Genomic DNA, 24,829 nt, shown 5'->3' with positions numbered 1-24,829 from the left:
AGCCACACTACTGACACACCTCAGCGTCCACCAGATCCAGTTACCAAGACTGAAAGCGGGCAATCTGCCGTACAAAAATGATACGTGACATTCAATTTCATCTCAACAGAAAGTCTGATAGGTGCAACAAAAAAATCGATGGAAAGTAACAAAATGCCTAGAGTGATTTTTGCAAGAATTGGAGAGAAATGCACCGAAGCCGGAAGCGCGCGGAACCTCTAGCACGCGCTCGTCTACTCTCTCTCTCTCTCTCTCTCTCTCTCACTCACACACACACACACACACACACACACACACACACACACACACACACACACACACACACACACACACACACACACACACACACACACACACACACACACACACACACACACACACACACACACACACACACACACACACACACACACACACACACACACACACACACACACACACACACACACACACACACACACACACACACACACACACACACACACACACACACACACACACACACACACACACACACACACACACACACACACGCACGCACGCACACACACACACACACACACACACGAACACACACACACACAGGCACGTTCACAAACACCCTCAGCTACATGCACCACCCACATATACAGCACTAGCATTTCATTTATCATCACATTCACTTGGTGCAGCGTGATAAACGTGCTGCCAGGCGAACAGTTTCAGTTTCCCGTTGCAGTGTCTTTCTCTTTCTCTCAATTGCAAGCTCTCAGGCGCACTTTGTGCCTTCTTCATTTGTCTCCTCGGGATTTTTTCTCACTCACTCACTCACTCACTCACTCACTCACTCACTCACTCACTCACTCACTCACTCACTCACTCACTCACTCACTCACTCACTCACTCACTCACTCACTCACTCACTCACTCACTCACTCACTCACTCACTCACTCACTCACTCACTCTTTCTTTCTCTCAAACACACACACGCACACGCGCGCGCGTGCCCACACAAATACTACTGACGCAAAAAAGAAGTTTCTAGCGCGTTGTGGTTCAAGAAGGTGTCACAAGATGGCGCTACCTGCGCTACCGCTACCGCTTCCGTATACGTATATTCAGTTATCCGGTATCCGGTAAACCAGTTCATTTTGGGGCAAGCTACAACACTACAGCTGTCTCGGCCAGACTGCGCATACATGTAGCGACATACGCCGCGTGCTGTAGTCAAATCAATGCATAGTAGAACTGGCCGTTGGGCCACTTCGTAACTCGCCATACTGAAGTAATCAGGCGCAGTTTTTGCACTATCGCACCAATACACCTTATTTGAATGCCGAGCATATACAAAAGAAAGAACACGATAGCAGATAAGGAAGCGTTCTGTCAAGTGAATGTTAACACAAGAAAACGCATACTAGGTTCCTGACCTTGCAAATCGAAGCGACGGGCACATCTGGATGCTTTACATTTCTTATTACAATGCAGCGTCAGTCCATCCGAGATTCCATGTTTAGTCAGCTGCACTAATCAAACATGTGTATTCGCTGTATAAACCTGTGGAGTGCAATACATACAGGCGATGCGGTATTTGTTTCTCTTCTTTCTTTCTTTCTGTCTCTCTCAATCTTTTTTTTTTTTTGCATATTCTCCTCTCACTTTCTTCAAGCGCTTTCTGTCGGGTGTCCTGCAAACAGCATGTGAACGACGCGCTGTTTAGTAAAGAACTCTTGATACCCTCTCTTCCTCAGCCTCCTAGATTTTCCTATAGTTGCAAAACCGTACCGCTAACGTGATACCTGCGAGCTTTCTATCCAGTCTATCGTTTGTGGACAACCTGAGAATTAAGACCGCCTTATTAATTTGCGTGCGTCCTGAAGCAACGGCGGTAGGTTGTCGGACAAATGTGTATACCGGGGCAGTGCCCTTATGCGCGGTGCTCTCGGCATCGCTGCACCGAGCGTCGTATACGTTACTGGAGTGTTCTGCGGATGATGCTGCCACGGCGCACAATAGAGAGTTTTAGATTAGGGGACGCAAGCAGCTTGCGTACGCAAGAACTAGGGGCGACGCTACTGCGCATGCTCCGACCATGACGTAGGGGTCTGCGCATGCGCAGTACCGTAGCCCATAGTTCTTGCGTACGCAAGCCGCTTGCGTCCCCTAATCTAAAACTATCTAATATGTTGCGACATTCTTCTCCCTAACGCGAAGGTTGTGTTCATGGCTATCAGCGGTTACTCTTGCAACGTCGCAGATGCATAACGCGGACGGGCAACCCTTCGTGGCCCGGCGTCTACGCGCGCGACGATAGCCGGGGCGGCCGCATTCGGATGAGTACGAAATGTAAAGACGCTCGTTTACCGTACACTGGTTGCACGTTAAAGAAACTCCCGGCGGTCAAAATTGCATACCCGTACCGATCTCAATGTAATGTGCCGATCTTGGAGTCTGTGTTGGTGAAGCTGGGCCGATCCAGGAGACAGTGTGATCAGAGGTGACGATTTGAGGGGACTGATCCTGCTGTGCCCTGTATGCGTTCCTCGGAAGCGTTTATTAGTGTGGTTTCTAACACGGGCTCGTCCTGAAAAACACTCCACAGATGCAGCACCCACATGCTTTGTTGCAAGAACCAATGGAACTAACTAATATGTGTCCTTCGCAGCGTATAAAAAAAATTTAAGTATATAAATTCTTGGGTTTTATGTGCCAACAGCACGACGTGATTACGAGGCACACCGTGGTGCTGGACTCTGGATAAATGTCTCGGCAGGCGTATACCGGAAAGCTATCTTCTTGACCTTTGCAACCATCCTCCGATGGCTTCTGCACAGTTCCGTGTCTTTCTTTGTTTTGTTTGTTTTGCTTTTTTTCGAACCTCCCTTTCATGGTCGGTATGAAAGGAACGCTGATTACTAATCTATACTGTTCTTTTTTTTTTTTTTGCTGCTTCGGCAGTTTGGCGGTCGAAACTGGTTTTATCCGCGCTACCTCATCCGTGTGCCTTGCAAACAGTGATAAATCACAAGCTAACACTAACGCCATCTTTTATTCCTTCTTAATGCGAAGCGACCCTCGTGCTTTGTTTCGCGCCCCGTTCGCTTCCTTGGATCTCTGGCGCTGAATTATTTATTCGGCACTTCTCATTTCGCCCACAACGCACACCCTCCGCCTCATTAAAAGAAAAAAAAAAGAAAGAAAGAAAGGCAGACAGTCTGCTTAATTTTTTGTCTCATTGCTCGTCCTTGTAAATCGCATTTTCCGGCGTGCGTGTTGGTTTACGTAGCCAGGAACAGCACAAAACGACGCCGTCAGCCTCTTTCTTTCTTTCTTTCTTTCTTTCTTTCTTTCTTTCTTTTTTCTTCCTTTCTTTCTTTCTTTCTTTCTTTCGTTTTCTTTTCTTCCTTAAGGTGCCTGTGTTTCTGTGTGCGCGCGCGCGATCGAATTTAGATTTAGCGCGCTCTTAAGATCGATGATCCTGGCTCGACGCCCGAACGCGCCCCGGTCGCCACTGTTCGCCCTCCTTTATGTTTGCGCTTCTCTTGACATTTTGTTGTGAGAGTCTTTTGGGAACATCTTTTCTTCATCGAACACAGGGGAACAAAGGATAGCGGTTCTTCGACGACCGCGCGGTGTCTTAACGCTCCACGAACTCCGTAGTCGAAAAGCTGCTCTTTTTCATTTCGTTATTTTCGTACTTCTTCTTCGAGTCTTCGAGTCTTGCCTTGCTCATCAGACCGAGACGCACTTTGCAGGATCGATGGTTGAAAAGACAACCATTTGCGCTCCTGCGTCATGAAGCGCAAGACACGTGTGCTTTTGTTACATATATATATAAACGTCCTTGGTCTCTCCGCGTAACTGCGTTTTTCGACCTTGGTTTGTGTTCAGTCTGAAAGACGAGCGACGCCGGTTTCTTTATTTTTTTTATTTTTTCATTTTCTTTCTTTTCCCTTTTTCTAAGCAGGCGTCGTGACTATGTGGAGCCCCCTCCAAACGACTATACTCCACCCGTGCAAAACTTTTCACTTCTCGCGCGTCGTGTCTGCTGTGTCAGCACCGATAGATATTTGTCGCGCGCTCGTTGCCACGGTCGCGTATTTCTGCCCATGGCAACAGTACGCGACAGTGACTACGAGCATTGGCGGTTTTCAACTTTGTTCTTCTCTCTTGCTGCACTTTGAAAGGAAAGTGACTTCTGACAGCTGCTTATTCCTGGTCGTCTACTTTTTTTCTTCTTTCTCGTTGGTCTGAAAGGAAACTTTGTCGTTCGTCGATGTCTAAACATATCGTCACTACTCTTCTGCGGTGGGAGGACCAGCAGTTGCGATGTACCGCACTAAGTTCTAGCCTGCTCTCTTTCCGTAAGTGAAATGACAGTGAAGGGATCACATTCAGTTACCTTGTAATGTTGAAGGCTAGTTCTTTTGACATAGGCAGAGTGAAAGCAGAGTGGCATAGGCACAGTGAAAGAGAGATTATAAAACGTTTATAAATCACCTAATACGGTGCCTTAAGGCTTCAAGACGCTGTTCCTGGTATCTCATATTGCCTAGCGTACATTGTTTTAGTTTTTTTGCTAGTGTCCTCTTTTTTTACTGTATCATTACTGTTAACAAGATGTCGCTTCGCGCGAGGCGTGTCTACGTGTATTCGAAACTTTATTGGGCTGCTAAGCATGAGGTCGCGAGATCGAATCCGGACCACTGCTGCTACTGTTCGATGGGGGCGAAATGTGAGAACTACCGTGTACTTAGGTGCAGGTTAAAGAACCCCTGGTGCTCCAAATTGTTCCGGAGTTCCCCGGTACGGCGTCCCTCATAATTAAATCGTGGTTTTGGTGCGTAAAACCCGAAAATTTCATTGTATGCGAAATTTCTTGAATGGTGTCGCTGACTCCGTAGCGAATGAGTATCGCAGATCTCGCGCTCGCCGCGAATAGGAATGTACATTCTCGAATGCACGCGAGCAGTTTCGATCACTCTGGAATGTAAGGTGTGCATATATAAATAAATAACGTAACTTGACCTGTCAGCGACGACCAGCGACTGTGTTCGCCGCTGTTGTTACCACTTAAGCGTTTTCTCGTCTTTCGGGGCACAAGCTCGCGGAATAAAAAAAAAAGTGAAATAACTTAACTCGCAATTTACACAATGCTTGGTTCTTCACCGTCGTAGCAGCGTGACAATATCAGGTGGCAGGAAATAAGGAGAACGATAACGTAGAATCGTAGAGAACGTTACATGCCGAAGCAAACTGAAAAACACTTTGGTCCAAAAATGTCACGTGTATTTCAGGTTTTTTTTTTTTTTTTTTTTCTACCACCACCTCCATTTGCAACGTCCTTAGAGCCCCGAGTGAACGTATTTTTGCCGTTACTACGGACGGAGTCAAGCGAGCAGCATACCAAATAAGCCTATAGAGGAAGCTAAGGACCGCGCAGTGAGCAATAGAAAGAAAAGTGACAAGATTTTAGCGCTTGACGAAACGAGGGGTTCACATACAGGTATAGCCGATCGTCCATTTCAGATTAAAATTAAGAAAGTTTTACATCTTCTGTAATGCGTATAACTGAAAACCAGTGCTTTACTAGGGTAACGTAATAGCTGACAAGGGAAAGGAAATGCAGTCGACATGGGCAGTGTATTAGGCGTCGTCAATCGATTAGGAAATTCATTGGCATGGGATGGAATCCGCGAGTGCAAGACAGAGGTGATTGGATGCTCACTGGCAGAGTCTTCTATCCTGCAGTGTACTTTATGCGGGCTGGTGATGATGACAATGATGATGACGACGGGTCCTGAAGGTTTTGAGCAAGCAAATAAAGCTCGAAAAGTGCTGGAGAGAGCGCATCAAGTGCCGATGTGGTTCGAGATCCACATGTTAACACATGCTAATGTCAGTGCACTCACTTACTGATGCGAAGGGGGTGTACAGGATCGAAATTTCATCCAGGAAGATTCAAGTCGATTCAATGCTCTCAGAGTTGATGTTCCAAGCTTCACTCCTTCGTAGCGCTTATACCATGAGCGTGATGTGACGTGTTGTGTTTTCCTGTTCCCTTCCCCTTCTTTATTCCTTGCGCTTCAACCGAGCGGGCATGGTGTCCTTTTCAGGCGACAACTGCAGTCCTGCTTCTTTTTCTTTTTGTGTAATGCTCATCCGTGGAGTCAAAGTGACAATGATTTCCTGTTCTAGTTCTTTCATGTATTGCTTTTCTTTGGCCTTGTAGATGCCTGACTCGTTCTTTCTTTTTTTCCTTTATTTATATGTTCGCTGTCTCCTAGGACAAACACGCACTGTCGTGATATCGGGACTCCTAGAGCATTTTGTGGTTAGCAGTCGGAGCTGCCCCGAAATTCGTATTGAGTAAGGAGCGAGTTTCCCTAGCACAAGTGCAGGAACGCACAGCCACATGCGTACCACGTTTTCCTGCGGATTTCGATAATGCGAGTCCACTGAAAAGAAATATCGTCAGTGTCACATTGTCACGTTTGGAAGTTCGTTGCAAAACGGCTCGAATGTCACGTTGTGTCATTTCGAGCTCGCTTTATAGTAACCGCATACTATAATGGGCAAGGGAGCGATAAAGGGACGTACACGGCAGCGACAGTAAGTATTCTGTGGAAACAGCGTTACGAGATTCTCCGAATCGCTGTCGATTTGTTCGCGCGCGCCTTCTAAATTCGTATGTCGCCTAACCCGGTATCGAAACAAAAAAACAAGAGCCACCGCACTTCAACTGCGCAGTGATGAGAATTCGCTTGCGCCTTCTGCTAGCTCGTCTCCAATCTCACTTCGCTCGTATGTACACCACCGTCCACATGAGGTCGCTGCGGGCGTTCCCGATGGACCCGCGAGTTTCGATTCGTATTTACCCGCGAGCGCGCCCGTTGTAGCCCCCATGTAGCCGGACTCATACACGGTCGGCTGCTCGAAGCGGAAAAGTCGATGGAAACAACCACATTTTTTATCTTTAATGTTGGGGCGCTTCTGGTCCTTTTGTTACTACTTCCTGGCTATCTCTTCGAGACGGAGCTGTCATTTATTGCTCGAGCATTGTTGCTCTGTGCTTTCTTTTTTTTCGTGGCCGCGTTTGCGGCGGTTCGGATATTTGTGCGTATGTGTGTGTGTGTGTGTTCCGTTGTTAAAGAGAAGCGCACTTTGTATCTCGTGCCCCTTTTCGTTTGCCCCGTAAAGCCTTCCCTTTACCCCCCCCCTCCCCTTTTTCAGCGGCATATATTGCGCTTTTCACTCGTCTTTGCCGTTTTCTTTGTGGGTTTTCCTTTTTTTATCTTATTTTTTTGCTTACGATAGAGAATATAATTTTGAAGTAGACGATGTCTGCCGCACAAACGATCTGGTCGTTTTCTGTCCACATTTGTTTTGTAAAGTGAACGTCAACCGTCCAGCCTTAATAGCGAGGGGGCCTGTTTATTTTTTCTTCCTCTCTTTATTTTTTTTTTCGTTTGTATTTGTACGCTAATATACTGTGCTCGTATCTTGTTTCTCGCCCTTCATTCTCTCGAGAACGGTTTTGTTGTAGCATTACGTCGTTTGTCGTTCTTGTTCAGCCTTCCCTCGATTCGCCTCTTGGCGTTTCGCCTTCATTTTCTTTCCAACTTCTGTTGTCTCGATTTCTGTTGTGCGTGTACGAAACTGCGCTGGTATCTCGTCGTTTTCTCTGCATTCTGTGGCAAAGTGAAAGCCACCCATCCGCCCAGCGAGCAAGTTATTTCTGTGCACTTCTTTGCGCTTCTTTATTTGTGTTTATAGGGAGTCAGGGTTGTCGTGAGTAGTACGTTGCGGTCGCACAAACACAGGGCCTACGGAGAGGCAGCAACGCCCTCTTCCCCTCCCTCGTCCCTCGCTCCCATTAAGAAGGGAAGGCGGGGGGAAGGAGGGAGGGAGGGGACTGGAGGGCTGTTCCGCGCATGGAGCAGCCAAGCGTGGCAGGAAGAAGAGACAATGCGGCGGACCAGACGCGCTCCAGGCCTCTCCGCGAAATCGGGTCCCGTACCACGACCCGACCCACGCGCTGCTGGAACGACGGATGGCTCCCGCGCCGCGTCGCTCGTTAATTTTCGCTTAGTCCTTTGACCCGGAACGCCCGACGGTACAGAAGTTGCGACGTCGCAGTGCGCCTATACGCGGCGGCCGCGTGTTTTGCTTTTGCGGCGGCGTCTCGGTAACGAAGAAACGCGCGCGCCTTTTGTGACACCCTACCACGCGCGATCAGATGGGGATGGGGCGGTGGTCGCCGCATGTGATGATCTTACACGGTTGTTCTTGTTTATAACCCACTCCTTACGGTAGGAAATGTGCTTATTTCTGGCGCTTCTGTTCTTATTGGGCGTTCTCCTTTTCTTTTTTTTCTTTTTGTCGCGACATACACCGCGATAAATGAAAGTGGAGCCCAATCGATGGTGTCTTGAATGTAAGTAAAGCAGATGGAATAGCTGAGACAGTGTTTGGAAATTGCGCGCGTTTACGTCAAAAAGTTTGAAGCGCCACCTTAAGACGCGTGTCTGAAAACAATACTTTGCAATTTTTGCTAACGTTACAGCAAAAAAAATAAAGAAATCTGGAATTCGCAGAATATCCGCTTTGTCCTTGGTTTCGACGTATTCTAGGACCAAAAAAAGAAGAAGTGAAATGAAGTTATACAGATTTGGTGGCACGACTATCGGCCATAGTTATAACGGCCAGGCTGTGAGGCAAGGTCGTGACTTCGCAAATGTTAAAATGGACATGTACTTGTTGTGCAGGGTATGTTTGTTTTGATTCCTCGCAGCAAACGCCTGGTTATTTTCTTATGTTTTCTTTGGGCTCTTGAAACAATTAGGGGTTTGCGAATAGGGATTTTTCAGGCCGACTCGAATACGAATCGAACAGTACCAGAAGCGTCGAATCGAATTGAATAGTTTTCGAATAATGAACAGCCGTTATCACAAACAATAGGAAACGATCTTCCTATACTAGTATTTCTGTCATTACATAGCACATAAAAAGTATTGTTTATTAAAAGCGCAAATATAGCATTACGAGCAAACAGCTATTTTCTTCGCATGCACACAACTCTTCGGAAAGCGCAAATGATCGCTGTGTAGCCTGTAAGGTATCGCTACTTAAGTGACGTAGCCTGCTTCACTAGGCAGGTTGTGATGTTTTGTGTCTGTACTATGCCCGCAGGGTTGAAAATTTGCCGTACTTCTGCCCTAATTTTATGTTTAATTGAGTTCGGTTGGCGTTTTGAAATATCCGAAAAGTATTCGAAGCATATTCGTACACACCGACAGTGACTATTCGATTCGAAGACCTAATCGAATAGAACACTATTCGAATCGTTATTCGAAAGTTTCAAATACTTGCAATACCCGATGAACAGTAGTTGTCAAGTGAAGGAACATTCACTAACCTGCGTATAACTGTAAGTAACCGTGCTCTGTCAGCTTTGCTCTGTAAGAAAGTCAGCCTCCTCGCGGTGCTTTCAACTATATTTACAGAATACTTAAAGTAAACGTACAGCATCGTAAGTATTGCACAGTAATGAATAAGAATACTAATTTCACAGGTGGTGTATAGAAAGTGAGAAATCAAACTGCTAGACAAACTTCTGTAGGAGTTGGGTCTGAAATCGAGTACGTTCTCTTGTGTAAGGGAGAACTTCATACGGTAAGAAGAATTGCTCGTAATAAGTTATACATACGCTGTTGACATGGCGATGGATAAAAAGCATCCCACTGCGGGGAAAAAGAGTTCTACTTGAGTTTAGTGAAAATTAGAGCAACGCGCACTCCCGAGCATGTGCCGATGAACGCGGCTTCGTTAAAGAAGCGTAGTTGTCGAAGTGGAAAATTATGCAACACAAAAAAAGCTCCTGTGTGCTCACTGTTGGTGTCATTTAAAAAATTACGAAGAGGAGTCGGCCAAAGCGCACAAGTTTGGTTGTTTGATTTGGGAAGTGCAAGGAGCACCGGAAGCCACTTTGGACGGAACCGCCTGTCGAAGCTTTATTTTGAGAGACTCCCCAATGTACCGGAAACTGCAAAATCTGACCAAAAGTTAACGCGCAGTGTTTATTTCATGTGGTACACGGCGTTACTCGTAGAAGAGTTCCGACGGCAATATTCAACAACATGTCGAAAAGCTGGTTGACAAGCACTTGCTGAGCACCACGTCGTTATCTAACAATTTATAACAGACCTGCCACAGGGCCTAATACATTAGGGGCGAAGAGCTTATCTCGAACAAGGTAATCGTGTATTCCGTTATGGATATCGTTGCTGTAATCGGCGCGTTCCTGTTGATGGAAGCTAGTGATTGAATCGAACGCGCTTTGATGACTTCTGCTTTGCCGGGTTGAGAGGCAGCGGGGTCACTGAGCAGTTTTAGAAGGTGCTAATCGATATGCCTCTTCGATCATCCGAGAGGCGGGCTGTGGAAATTTCTGGTGGCTTGGCCCCGACGTTTTACCTTCGTGATCGAGTGGCTGGGCAGCACAGTCCGGGTCTGCTTGAGTGGTCGTAATTTCGCTGCCTCTCAGAAGTTGACTGCGCGAACCATAATGTTCTCATCACATGGTCGGCGTTTCGCGATCACATCGACCTTTCTGTTTGAAACCTTCATCTTGTATTATAAGCTCATGGATTGTATGATCAGGATGCGCGATGTGTATCGTCCGCCGCTATATTTATGTGTATTTTGAGGGTTGGTCGTGGCAGAAACCTCGTGCCTACTTGTTCAGGTGGGATAGTCGAAGAGAAGGGAAACGCTACTTATACGGCATATCGCTGTGTTTAAACTACCTAATACCCAAATTTTACAAACTAACCTTTTTCTACTGGTACGTTAATGCTGCAAATATATATACAATTCTAGCCTTTCACTAATAAGATCATGTCCACACAGCAGACATACTGAAATTAGCGGAAATTTCGAAATATCCATTCTCAAGATGTGCTGCAATATATATTGGCGTACCGTTTAAAAATTTCGCAAGAAGATTTCTTTGCTGGTACCAGGGAAGAACAATGCGCTGATCCATGAATTCAGAATTGCCGTTTTTAAGTTTATCATTTCTCCACGAACTTCAATTCCAAAGCGCCAAAGTATTCCCCCAGAGCTAACCTACTACCCTTGTTCTGTTGCATCTAGAGTGAGTGGATATACTACAGGCATAATTTCTTAATCTTATCTTGCATCATCATCCTATACTGGCCTCTCACAAATTTATCTAATTTGATTCGTTGATGTATAGCCCGTGAACGGCACTATCTCTTGCAGCAGACCACCTCGAGGCAATGGCTCTCGAGAAGCCATTGCCCACTGCGTTATTAGAGGTTGGATAGCGCAACATTTTGACGAGACAAAATGTTGCGCTATCCAACCTCTAATACGCTATACCAACACGCCCAGTCATCAACCTTGGCATTGGATTGGATTGGAGAAACTTTATTTATGCCTGCAGTTGGGCGCTCGCGCGCCCCGACGAGGGCCTACGTCATCCTCGAAGTTGCCGTTACTCGGCGCGGGTCTCCGCTCGCCGTTGCCGGCTCGCTGGGTCCGTGCCTTTCGAGCGCCTCGAGGACCTGCTGGACGGCCCAGAGCTGATCGTCTCGGTCGTAGCTCTTTGCGGCTGCCTCGAGCCGCGGTGGGAGTGTTCTTGATTTAGCGTCTTCTGGATATTTCATGCAGTCCCGCAAGATGTGCGTGTAGTCTGCGGTCTCCCTCCGGCAGACTCTGCACATATCTGTCGGATATGTCTCGGGGTACATGCGATGCATCAGTTTCGGGCTCGGTAGCGATCCGGTCTGGAGCTGTCTCAGCACTACCGCCTCCGCTCGACTCAGTCTCGGGTGCGGGGGTGGAAGAGTCCTGCGAGCCAAGCGGTAGGCCTTCGCGATTTCATTGTAATCCGTCATGCGGTCCTTAGTTCCGAACCACGTCGGACGGTCTCTCGCCGGGGCGCGGTTGGTTAGCGCTCGCGCCGCGGCGTGTGCCCTCTCATTATGGTTCTCATTGCGTTCCGACGCGTCGCCCGCGTGCGCCGGGAACCACTTGAGTCGTACTTTTCGTTCGTCTAGTTTTACCGCTCGCAGTATGCGCTCAGCCTTCCTGCAGATTTGCCCTTTGGCGAAGTTACGCACCGCCTGTCTTGAGTCACTCAGCACCGTATGGCATTCTGCGTCGGCGATGGCCAGGGCGATGGCTACCTCCTCCGCTTGCTCCGCTTCGGTGCTTCTCACGCTCGCTGCCGTCCTCGTGGCGCCGGTTGACGCCTCTATGACGACCGCTGCGAAGGCGTTCCGTTGGTATTCGGCCGCGTCCACGTACCGCGCGTGTTCGTCGTTGGCATGCTGGTCGATGAGAGCCTTGGCCCTCGCCGCTCTTCTTCCCTTGTTGAACTCGGGATTCATGTTCTTCGGTATGGGGTCGATTCTGGTCTGGCGTCGGACCTCTTCGGGGACGGGGAGCTTCATTTCCACCTCGTTCGAGCGTCTTATTCCCAGATCGTCCAGTATCTTCCTCCCGGCTTTGGTCATGGACAGCCGCTCCAGTTGAGAGGTCCGTTGCGCTTCGGCTATTTCTTCGAGCGTATTGTGTAGCCCGAGTTGTAACAAGCGGGTCGTGCTTGTGGACTCGAACAGGCCCAGCGCCGTCTTGTACGCTCTTCTGATGAGCACGTTGATCTTGTTTCGTTCGTGTTGCAGCCATCTGTGGTAGGCTGCAACGTACGCGACGTGGCTGATGACGAAAGATTGGACGAGCCTAATTAGGCTCTCCTCTCTCATGCCAGCCTTTCGGGAGGTGACTCGCTTGAGGAGTCGAATCGCGTTGGCTGCTTTTGCCTTGAGACGGGTGATGGTTTCGCCGTTCCTTCCGTGCTTTTCGATGACCATGCCTAGGATCCTAATTTTGCCGACCTCGGGGATCACGTTGCCGGATTTGGTCACGATTCTGATTTTTTCGCTTTCGCGTTGTCTGGACATTCAGCAAACTTGAACGGCTAATCACGACAAACATCGCAGCAGTGACAGCACTGAAACAATCAATGGAGACCTACCAAGCCGATAACACTAACAGATTCGCCTACATCGAAAGCACCCTACAGCCGATGGTAGGCCACCCGACGTTTGCGCCCCTCTTCGCGCATCATCCACCCAACCAGGGAGCCCCGTACACGCCAACGCAATCATGGCCGCCAACGCAACACCAGCAACAGCAGGTGTAACCGCGTGGCAGTGGAACTGTCGCGGCTTCGGAAGGAAGAAGGCAGTCATCCAACAGCACATCGTTCATGCCGCGCACAAGCCAGACGTTATACTACTACAAGAAACACTAACCGACGCACCGTCCCTCCCCGGCTACAGGGTGCACAAGGGACCACCCGACGGCAGAGGCCTGTGCACCCTGGTCAGGAAGGGACTCACGTTCATCGAACATGAGTTGCAAAGCAATAACAAGATCGAGCACACACTCACCGAAATCATCCCGGGCAAGAAGAGGAAAGGAAGCATATTTCTGCTCAACGTCTACAGCAACCCATCTCAGAGAAAACAGAGATTCAAAACATTACTGCACAGAGCCAGCACCGCAGCGGGCCGCAACACGCTGATCGCGTGCGGAGACTTCAACGCGATGAACCCTGCCTGGGGCTACAACAAGTACACAGCAAAGGGCCGCGACCTGTACCAAGACGCCACGGAACTCGACTTCACCCTCATCACGGACCCGACACATCCGACGAGAATTGGTAACTCCGTGTCCCGGGACACCACTCCGGACCTCACGTTCGTCAAGAACGACATCCGGGGCGCGATTACCTGGAGAAACACGGGGATCGACCTAGGCAGCGACCACACCATCGTGGAAATCGGCATACCGGAACACAACGACACCAGCGTCAAAACTCACAGATGGATAGACTGGGATGCCTTTCGAGACGCCAGAAGCCAGAAGAGCGACGGTGACGACGAGATCGAAGACATCGACTCGTGGACGGCCGAAATCACCAAGAGCGTACGCGACGCGACCAAAGAGATTGAAACGGGCGCGGAGATCGACAAAGTAGACAGCCGGCTTGCGCATCTCATCGAGGCCAAACAGTCGATACTCAATCGCTGGAAGAAACAACGGCTTAACCGCAGACTGCGAAAGAAGGTGGCGGACCTGAACCGAGCGATCGAGGATCACTGCCGCGCTCTCTGCATGCAACAGTGGAACGAGATCTGCAACGCGGCAGACGGGCAGATGCATAGCGGGAAGACGTGGAACCTACTGCGGCACCTGCTCGACGAAACGAAGACCAAGTCGCACCAAAGGGACAGACTCGCCAGGCTCATACATCGGGCGGTCTCAGCACACGGCGTCGATGAAGTCACCAGGCGCATTAACGATAAATACCTGCCGACTACACCTACCGAACAACACGCGCCGTACAGCGGCCTGCCTAACGCGAAGCTGGATCGTGACATCGACGTCGAGGAGGTACGCGCGGCCCTGCACGACCTCAACAGCCGGTCGGCAGCCGGCCCGGACCTCGTCACGAACAAGGCGCTCAAGAACCTCGATGACGGCTCGATTGAAAAGCTCGCAAAATACTACAACAAGTGCTGGAGAGCGGGCGCGCTGCCAAAGCTGTGGAAGACAGCCAAGACCATCCTGATCCCCATGCCGGGGAAGCCGCCGGACACGGATAACCTCCGGCCCATCTCGCTCACGTCCTGCGTGGGCAAGGCGCTGGAGCACGTCCTGCTCAACAGGTGGCAAGACTACCTGGAACGAGAAGGGCTGTACCCGGCCACTTTGATCGGCTTCAGACAGCATCTCAGCACGCAGGACGCGATGCTGCAGCTCAAACACCAAATCATCGATGATGGTGGCAGCGCCCGCGACAACAAAGCCATCCTAGGGCTCGACCTGCAGAGCGCCTTCGATAAGGTGAAACACTCGGCGATTCTGTCCCAAGTCTCCAAGCTCAACATGGGGGAAAGATCCTACAACTACATCAAGGACTTCCTCACGGACAGGACCGTCGAGCTACGAGCAGGCGACCTACAGACGCAAGAGAAGAAGCTCGGGAGCACCGGAACACCGCAGGGATCGGTCATTTCGCCGATGCTGTTCAACCTGGTAATGATCGGAGTGGCCGAAAAGCTCGGGCGCATCGAAGACGTCAGGCACACCATCTACGCGGACGATATCACGATATGGGTGACCGGTGGCAGCGACGCCCACATCGAGGGCGCGCTGCAAGCCGCCGTCGACGCAATAGAAGACCAGCTGGAAGGCACCGGACTGAGATGTTCGCCGAGCAAATCGGAGCTTCTCATACTCAACCTTGGCAAGTTTCCACTGCGTTAACTCTGTGACTAGGATGTTCTGCTGCTCAGCGCGAGCTTGTGGGTTCGGTTCCTGGTCGCTGCAGTCGTATATCTATTTACTGTCCGTCCGTCCGTCCTTCCTTCCTTCCGTCCGTCGGTCGGTCGGTCGGTCGGTCGGTCCGTCAGTTTGTTTGTTTGAGTGTCTCATATTTAATTAATGACCATTTAATAATGGAGGAGCCAGGCCGTCAGTTGTAAGGTCAAGTTACCCATTTCTCTCTCTCTCTCTCTGGGTGCAGGCCGGACCCTGACCGCGGCGACTGTAGCGTCGGCGACCGCGTCGGCCTGCGGCAACGGTGGCGGCGGCGTTACGGTGGTGCCCTCAGCTGCGACGACGACCGTGGGCGGCGCCAGCAAGCCCGTGCTGGTCAGGGCGTCGGGCACCGTGGCGGCGACCAGGACCTTCTTCTGCCCCGCACCGGCTGCCCTGGCTGGCACCGGCGCGGCGGGACTCTCGTCGGCGATCGTCAAGGCCGAGCCGGTCTCCTCCGCGGCCACGGTGGTTGCCAGGACAGCGGGCGGACACCACGCCAACGCCGTGGGCAACAACAAAGGTCAGCGGCACCCCGCTTAGCCTCTTTTTCTGTCTACGACAACTCCTAAAGGCGCCCTGGCTAGACAGAGGTTATTCACAGGAAGATGAGGCTCGAAGCGTTACCAACAGCCGGACGGATCAGTCAAACTTTACTTTTGTCGCTTTCTTTCCGAAAGATGCAGCTCTCGCCGCCACACGAGACGTAATACGAGACGCTTTTATCGCGTTCCGGGTGCCAAAGGAGGCCGCGCGTGAAAGTCTCCCGTTCCACAGCCAGACTGCGACAAAATTGAAGCCAATGCGTAATTAATCACTGTAAATTTTAGCACCTTCCACTGCCGTGTTAGCTGCGCTCACCGCACGCTCTTCGAAAAAGACGATGTATAGGACAGCAACGTGCTCCTGGCGCCACTCGCACCTTGCAACGAAGCCGATAAGTGCATACGTTGCACTTAACGACCGATGTTGTACAAACATATCGGGAGACAATAGGCTCAGAGCGATCGGCGAATATCACGAACAAGTTCACGTCGATTAAACCCTACCAGAAACCAAGCACGCTGTGCCGAAACTGCCGCGCGCAGGGTTACCTGTCGGGCCGATTTTTTGAGGAAGCGAAAGGGAAGGCTTTAAGGAGAGTTGGTCTGCGAAGGCTAACTGTATGACGTAATGCTCGCTCCTTGTTTATTTCCGTTTTCCGTGGTGCGGTGTGCACAAGTCCCCTGTCTACCGACGCATTCCACTCTTGTCGGCTCTTAGCTAAGTCGAGACGACCCATTGTGGTGGCGCGTTATGTACATAACCATTTCACCCAATGCGCCCGTCTGAACACCCCGGCTCGGCAAAGCGGTCGCTAAAGCAAACTGCGCGCTTCAGCGGATGTTGCCCGTCGTGCCGGTGGGTTAGTGCGCTTCTGCACGCTATGCTGTTAACGTCGGCGTTACTGCTATCGGCTATTTGGTAGTAGTATAGTCGTGGTTGACCTAACTGAGCCTCGCCCCGCACGCTACCCGCCCTGAATGTGTTTTGTCGGTCTTAGCTCGACGACTGCCGTGACGCTTTCTGAGTGTGTATACATACGCTCGTTACAACGTTTATCGATTTCGCTGGGACTAGGAATTCCTGACTTTCAGAGAAAGAAATGTACCACGCGAGGTGAATAGCCATATTTGAAGTTTCAAGAAAGGTAAAAAGAAAAGGAAGAAGACTCTTTTCTTTAACCGTTTATTAAAGTTTCGTTCGTCGCTTGTCGTTCTTGTTTCTCCGTTGGAATGTGAAATTTCTTGGAGGATGATCGGCAGTTGTTTATCGAATGCAGACAGGAAGCGATGGACATGACAGGATGGAAGATGGACAAGAAATATTCATAGGTAAACTTATCTATATACATGGCAGGTAAAACAACTGCATTACAACTTGAACAATTGAGAAACAAAGTCTCACTCTTCGATTGTCTCAGTGACTGTTAGAGCCCAGGCTCGTTTTAACGTACATGGTACGGAGCCTCACTGATCTATTAGCAATCCTGGTTTCAGCCCAGTCTGAGCGAGAGCATATCGTCCCAGTTATTATAGCTCAAACATACTAAGAAAATGGGCAGTAGAGCCGTTGGCCGGACCGGCCAACGGCTCTACTGCCCAATGGGCAACGTTAAAGAAAGGAAACGCATCAAGGCAGATGACGATCATTGTTGTGCGGCAGATATACACCCCAAAGGGTGCAAACTTTTTTAGAGTGTATTATGATCGTCGGCGGAATGCCAACTCAGTGCACACAAGACCGCGTTCTGCGAATCCGTTCGGCGCATCCGCACCGCTCGCCCCTGGCGTGCGCCGTGACTCGTGGGCCGACACCACGCGGGCCATCTGACCCTCATAAAACACAAACGGTTGCCCATCGGACGTGCGTAGGAATGCCCCCCCCCCCCCCTATCTATACACAAAGCACGTGGGCGACTCGCGACACTTAGGAAGTACAAAAAACAATCATGCGGCCTTACACGTCTCTTCAATTTCCTTTTATCACACTCCGCTCAGGTTGGGCTGAAGACGGTCGCACCGGGTGTCCCACTAACTTGAGCCAAACATTAAAAATATGCGAAACTTGTAGAGTGACATGAAAATATTCTGATGGAGCTTTCTCTAGCTCAATACATGCTACTTAAAGTGTTTTTCCAACCGTGAGAGAAGTCCACGAATACACGCAAAGCGCCTCGAGCGGCCAGTCGCGCCACAATTTTTATACAGACAGACAGACAGACAGACAGACAGACAGACAGACAGACAGACAGACAGACAGACAGACAGACAGACAGACAGACAGACAGACAGACAGACAGACAGACGATAGATAGATAGATAGATAGATAGATAGATAGATACATAGATAGATAGATACATAGATAGATAGATAGATAGATAGATAGATAGATAGATAGATAGATAGATAGATAGATAGATAGATAGATAGATAGATAGATAGATAGATAGATAGATAGATAGACGAATAGATAGATAGATAGATAGATAGATAGATAGATAGATAGATAGATAGATAGATAGATAGATAGATAGATAGATAGATAGATAGACAGACAGACAGACAGACAGACAGACAGACAGACAGACAGACAGACAGACAGAGAGACAGACAGACAGACAGAGAGACAGAGAGACGATAGATAGATAGATAGATAGATAGATAGATAGATAGATAGATAGATAGATAGATAGATAGATAGATAGATAGATAGATAGATAGATAGATATATAGATAGATAGACGAATAGATAGATAGATAGATAGATAGATAGATAGATAGATAGATAGATAGATAGATAGATAGATAGATAGATAGATAGATAGATAGATAGATAGATAGATAGATAGATAGATAGATAGACAGACAGATAGATAGATAGACAGACAGACAGACAGACAGACAGACAGACAGACAGACAGACAGACAGACAGACAGACAGACAGACAGGCAGGCAGGCAGACTGGATAACTAAAAAATATTTAATAAATCCTGACTGAACCTATTTCACGATAAATATAGACGTTAATGCGATTAGCATTGAAACAATGTGGCGACAAACCGTACTGCCACCGCAGAGACGCCTCATGTATGAGGCATGTATACAGCCTGGCTCCTCCTCTCTCACGCTTCCCTCTGGACACAATATGCCATCTAGCGGTGCGGCCGCGAATTCTGCGCGTCGCGCGCGTGTGAAATATATCAGACGAGATTTCCTGTACATGCATGATGTGGGTTCGATTAGGCCCTGCACCGGATAAATTTTAAATGATGTCACTGAAGAGCCGCGCGTATCCAGTGCCGTGTACCTATGTTGGCCTGAAAGAGTTTCACTGAAGATCGGTACATACCCAGTGGCATATACCCACTGACCCAAGTTGCTGCGACGGCTGGCTCTCATGCCGGTTCCCTCAGCAAACCAGCCCCGACGCTCTTCCCAATAGACGATGAACCACCCAGTGACCCAAGATAGTGGGGAAACGGTTAGACCAGACAGACAGACAGACAGACAGACAGACAGACAGACAGACAGACAGACAGACAGACAGACAGACAGACAGATAGACAGATAGATAGATAGATAGATAGATAGATAGATAGATAGATAGATAGATAGATAGATAGATAGATAGATAGATAGATAGATAGATAGATAGATAGATAGATAGATAGATCTTGCTTTGGACATAGCGACTCGAGGAAGTGTGAACAATACTTTTGTCGGGCCTTTGTTCGCGCCTTGTTCACGCCTCACGTTTCCCGCAGTTTCCGGGAGCACTCGGTAGTATGGTGGAGTAGCGTAAGCTTACTCGCTCACGTCGTCGCACGCGCTGATAGTGAGAAAGTGGCGCGCATATTTTGGCGCGTTTTTCACACCACCGCGCCATCGATATTCCTTTTCGTCGTCGTCGTCGTCGTTGTTTCCGCACCTGCCGCTTTTCCGGCATCGCTTCCTCGCCGAGAGGAGAAACAAGAACCCGTCGCCATCGAGCAATCCTCCCTCCCCCCTCCCCTTGCCCGAGGCTTTTGTGCAGAAAGGAGGCATGGCGCCTCAGCGCCGCGTTTCTTGTCTCCCGCCGCGAGCAAGCATCCCAGCGTCTCCGTCTACACATTGACGTTGTTTCACGCGGAAACGGGAGACGGTGTTTACTTTGCGATCGCGTACGAGCGAAGGAGCCTTTTTTCTCTATGCAGCCGTCGATGCAGCCGGCGACGTCGGCGCGGCGAAAAAGGAGTCAGCGAAGTATTTTCGTGCGTATCATTCGCACCGATCCCGCGCTTTGTTTAGGCGGATCTGTTGAGCCTCCTCGGCTTCCGCGAGGCTCGAGAAAAGAACGGTTTCCAGTGCTTTTGCACCTGACTGCACCAATCCACGCAGATACTTGCTGGTGGTCTTGAGCAGAGTTTTTTTTTTTGTTGTTGTTGTTGTTGAGAAACCTCTCAGCCTGTTTTTCGTTTCCCCTCCTCTCCGTTGTACTCTTTTTATTTTTGCGCAAGTAAGCTCATCAGCGAGCACCGCCAAGCTGTAGCCTGTTCATACTCAGGAGCTTGTTGCAACTTAAACAAACTTGTTTCTGGAATACATGTACTTACACATTGCTAAAGACAAATTAACTTCGACTATAGTTATCAGAACCGTTGCACTGTTGCATTAAACACTCTGTGGCATCATGGCGTACACCTATATCTGGCCTTCGACTTCTTGGCGAGTTATGAAATATGAAAGCGCCTCAAGTATTTAGTTTAGACGCCAGAAGCCGGGCGCCGACTATAATTATTTCTTACTTCCCCGCCTTTAATTTTTTTTTCGCTGAATTTCCTGGGCAACTAAAATATTGCCTCATCCCTCTATTCTTGAAACGACTTACGGGGCATATACACTTGACGCCACTTCTTGAGACCATTTTTTTTCTCTGTGTACGTCCGTGCGAAGAAAAACAATCGATGTTTCGCCTCGTAGCTGCTGCATATGTATGCGCTTCTGTTGTTGCAGAGGGACGGTTTAAATAAAGAAACTGAAGCAGGCTGTTTTTACTTGTCGGTACGTTTCCTACTGCTTCTGCTTTTTGTTGTTCAGTACTGCTCAAATCGAATCCCATTGTGTCGACATGCATGAAGGCTACTTGGTTGGTTTTGGGTCAGTTGTAAGAATAAGTAGAGAGATAGATTCCCACTTATATTAAGAAACTGGAAAGTTATTCTGTCCTCCTACTGCGGCTATAGAATGACAAATGCACTCTGTCTCTTGATCAGTGTGCTTTGTTGAACCGTATAAAATTAACTAACTATAATAATTATATAATTAGTTAATCATAAGTGCATATCAGTAAGATATGCAGTTATAACAGTAAGAATTACTGTTGTAGCTAGCAAGGCTCGAGGATCATTGTAGAAGACGTTGCCGTCTTTTGTATATACTGCATTCCCTTTTTCACTGTCTCTTCTTATTCTTTCTCAGTCTCTCCATCCCTCTATCCACGTGCAGCGTTGCCAACTGAACAAAGTCTATGTAACCACAGTCTCTTTCTCTCTCTGTACGAAAACTATTAGGAAACACTTCGACGCTTGAGCATTTCTTTCTTCCTTCGTTTATTTCTTTCTTTTAGAAATCAGCTGCCTTCAAATGTAGTTGCGGCATCTAACATAGATTTTATGTAAATTGATCTTTGATCAAAAATGATTACATGACAGCGCTGGGATTAATGGGCATTGTGATGCGAACGCACGAAAAACAAAGAAGGAAGAGACAAAAGGTTACTTTTGTATATAGAAATGCGGCATTTCGTCGGCCGCTAAGGGTACCCAACGGCTGAACAAGGGGTCGTTCCCCCTCAACCCGGGGGCGTTCCCATCCGGTAAGCGAATTGGGAATGCCCACGCGGGAATCACCCGCAGTGGGAGTGCTCTTCCAATTCTCTCAAAGAGTAAGACGTTTCCTTTTTGTGTAGGCGCTTTCCAGTGATAAATGCTCGCTTCTGCGACCTATTTTTCAGCGCAACTTGACTAAGAGGGAGCCCGCGCATTGAATTACTCGAAAGGGCGAACCGGTGCGTTTCAGACGTCACTACCTCTCTCCCGCCCCCTTTCCCTATCGGCGCAGTTGAACAGAGAGACATGAGTCCACCGTATCTTCCTTGTCTTCTCCACGAACTCACTCCTACTTTCTGTGTTGCGAGGAAACTTTTAAATCGCGATGTAAAGGGAACCGACTTTCAGGAAGCCGTGCCTGACATTCCTTGAGGGCGATTCTTCTTTTTTTTGTGTGTCAATGCGGCGAGGAAATAATGGAATTGTTAACGAGCCGAAGTAGATTTTTGTTGTTATCGCTTTTATAAGCTTTCTAGACAATAAATGAAAAAAGAAACACGTCGGCGGAATACATGAAAGACCAAAGCAAGTAGTCGGGCTAGACCGGTAGGTCGCTGACCCGAAATAAGCGGGCAGGGGCAGAACAGATCCGGCGTGCTTTATTTTTTTAATTTTTATTCTTTTCTTCGTTCTCCAAAGTGCCCTCCATTAAACTGCCGTAAATTTTAAACTCGCTACTCTTAAATCGCTTCCCTTGAAAGCCCCGCTGTGTGTGTCTGCTCCGTCGGAACAACCGAAACTGCCTGTGGCTGGGCCAGGACTTCAAAGCAGTGAGGCTCTGCGTGCTGCCCGAGAGCGCGGTTCTATAGTTCCGAGCTTCCTTTGATGTTTTGCTCACATATTCCCACGTGTGTCGTTCACTCTTCAAAGGTAAGGAAAATTAAGAAGAAGAACCGCTGTTGCGATGGCTGAGCGTGCGGAAATGAGCTCGTTTTGCAGTTTTGTTTCGATTTTACGGTTTGTCAATTTCATGTATAGTGAGCGCCGCCTCGAGGGAAATTTCCAACAGCAGTAAATATCTTCTCTTTTCCTTCGTCTGTTTCCGGTTTTCGGTGAGCAATTCACTGCGTGACGAGATAAGACCAAACGTGTAATCTGCATCGCTTTGGCTTCTTTCTTTCTTTCTTTCTTTCTTTCTTTCTTCCTTTCTTTCTTTCTTTCTTTCTTTCTTTCTTTCTTTCTTTACCGCCTGCAATTTTCATACAGAGCGGCGCCTTTTATGAGCCCGGCGTTTATGAACTTGCCGCCTGGTGGCATCAGTGAGCCGAGCGTCTCCGCGGGAGACCCGAGACTCCGTCTTCTCGTTCTCTCTCGGTGTCGACATATTGTCGTACAACGTCCCCGATTTTCCATTCCGCTGTGCGCGCCACTGGTATGACTCTCCATAGGGTTTATAAAGCGTATTGATCTGTCAGACTGTTGCGTATCCTCGTTTCCACACGATTGCTGTGTTTTTGGAGGGCAAAAGCCTCGCCCTCTCGATACTAGAATCGGCGCCGAGATTGCTTCGCGGGCCCCTCCCCTCCTCCCTCCCCCTTTCGTTCGTGGAGACATCTGTTTCGATTCGGCGAGCACGGGAAGCGAGAATCGGGAGTAATACCATTTTGGGGATGAGCAAATAGCTGAGTTTGATGCGCGTCGCCCAAAATTGCGCTACAGAAAGTAGCGAACGAGGTTTGTCGTTATCTCGGTTCGATTTTTTAAATCTTTTTTGCGCACTCTTGTTTTTGCGTCGCCTCGTAGATTTACGCTGTGCGCTTGTCTGTACTCTATTGGTTGCCTCACTCTTCTTCTCTTTTTGTCATTCGTTGTTTTCAGTTCGTCTGCGAGTATCAAGGTCCTTATTAGATTCTCGAGAGGATGATTTATAGGTGCCTTACTGAGCGAGACGAAATGACAGACGCTTGCTGCCAACATAACGAAGCTCTGAAGCATTTCGCCACGTCTCCAGTTTCGTTGGCTTTTGTGGGGGTATTGTTCCTTCCTTCCTTCCTTCTCTCTCTCTCTCTTTCTTTCTGTTATTAATTTATGTATCCCTCTTGAGGAGGGATGGGGGTGCACCCGTCTGTCGACTCTCGTCGGACTGCAGGCATCGTCACAGAAACAGTATATAGCCGCGCGGCTTGTCAAACGCGCCTGTTGCGCCCTCTTTGTTTAATGGAAGCACGTTATTGTACAAATACGGGCAGTGAATGGATGGAGTGCAGAGACGCAATTTGGGATCGGTATAGAATAACCGAGCACCCAGGCTTTAGGTACACAGTTGCTTAGATTGGAAACCGTGCGATTTTCGTTTTTGGGTCTTCGGTTAAACGGACTACCGATTATTTCTGCTCAAAATTTTAGTTTTCTCTTTGTCGAAGAGAGAGGGAAGGAGAATGTGTAGAATTCATGGAGGTTAACCAGAGCTAATTCTGATTGGCTACATTCCATGAAGGAATGGAGTACGAGGACAAGAAGAGAAATGGAGCGCAAGGGGGATAGAAAGAGATAGCTATCAGCACAAATAAAGTTACTTTGTCAGAGAGAGAAGAAAAGATAGCGGAAGAAATGCATTGAGGCGAACCATATGTACGTCTGGTTTGCTATCCTACGCCGAGGGAAGAGGGCTAATGGATGGAAAGAGAGAGAGAAAAATGGAAAGACAGCACTATACTTGTACATAACTCCGTAACGGAACGTCAATTCTACAGGAGGCGAATAAGGTCTGTCGGCTTCGGCAACTGCACCGATTCACGCGTCGCTTTCTGTACTCGCAAGCATGTACTCGCGATCCAGGTAACACTCGTCACCGAGAAGTTATTCGTGCACTAGTGCAATACTTAAAGTGCACCGGCTTAAGAGACCGTTTATAGTGTCCCTGTGTATAGTGTCCCTCCCACACTCACTTAGTGCTTACTCTCTCCCTTTTTCCACTTTCTATTCTCTTTCCCCGCCCCCAGTCTAGTGTAGCAAACCGGGTGCTCTTCTGGTTGACCTCCCTGCCTTTCCTGTCCTTGCTCTCTCGCTCTTTATCTCTTC

The 24,829-nt window shown here is 48.7% G+C and overlaps 1 protein-coding gene across 5 annotated transcripts in view; it reads left to right on the top strand.

The window, feature by feature from the left end:
- Nucleotides 1-24,829, top strand: part of Camta (Calmodulin-binding transcription activator) — a 564,954-nt gene that overhangs the window by 114,692 nt on the left and 425,433 nt on the right. For all 5 annotated transcript variants that reach the window (XM_050167587.3, XM_050167581.3, XM_055064739.2 and 2 more), the window contains exon 2: nt 15,606-15,920. In XM_050167587.3, the coding sequence (XP_050023544.2) occupies nt 15,606-15,920 (315 nt within the window). The remainder of the gene's footprint in view (nt 1-15,605; nt 15,921-24,829) is intronic.

This window comes from Dermacentor andersoni, chromosome 3, assembly GCF_023375885.2.
Source record: "Dermacentor andersoni chromosome 3, qqDerAnde1_hic_scaffold, whole genome shotgun sequence".
NCBI classification, from domain to species: Eukaryota; Metazoa; Arthropoda; class Arachnida; order Ixodida; family Ixodidae; genus Dermacentor; species Dermacentor andersoni.
The sequence above is the reverse complement of the archived record's forward strand: the minus strand, read 5'-3'. Positions and strand labels throughout refer to the sequence as shown.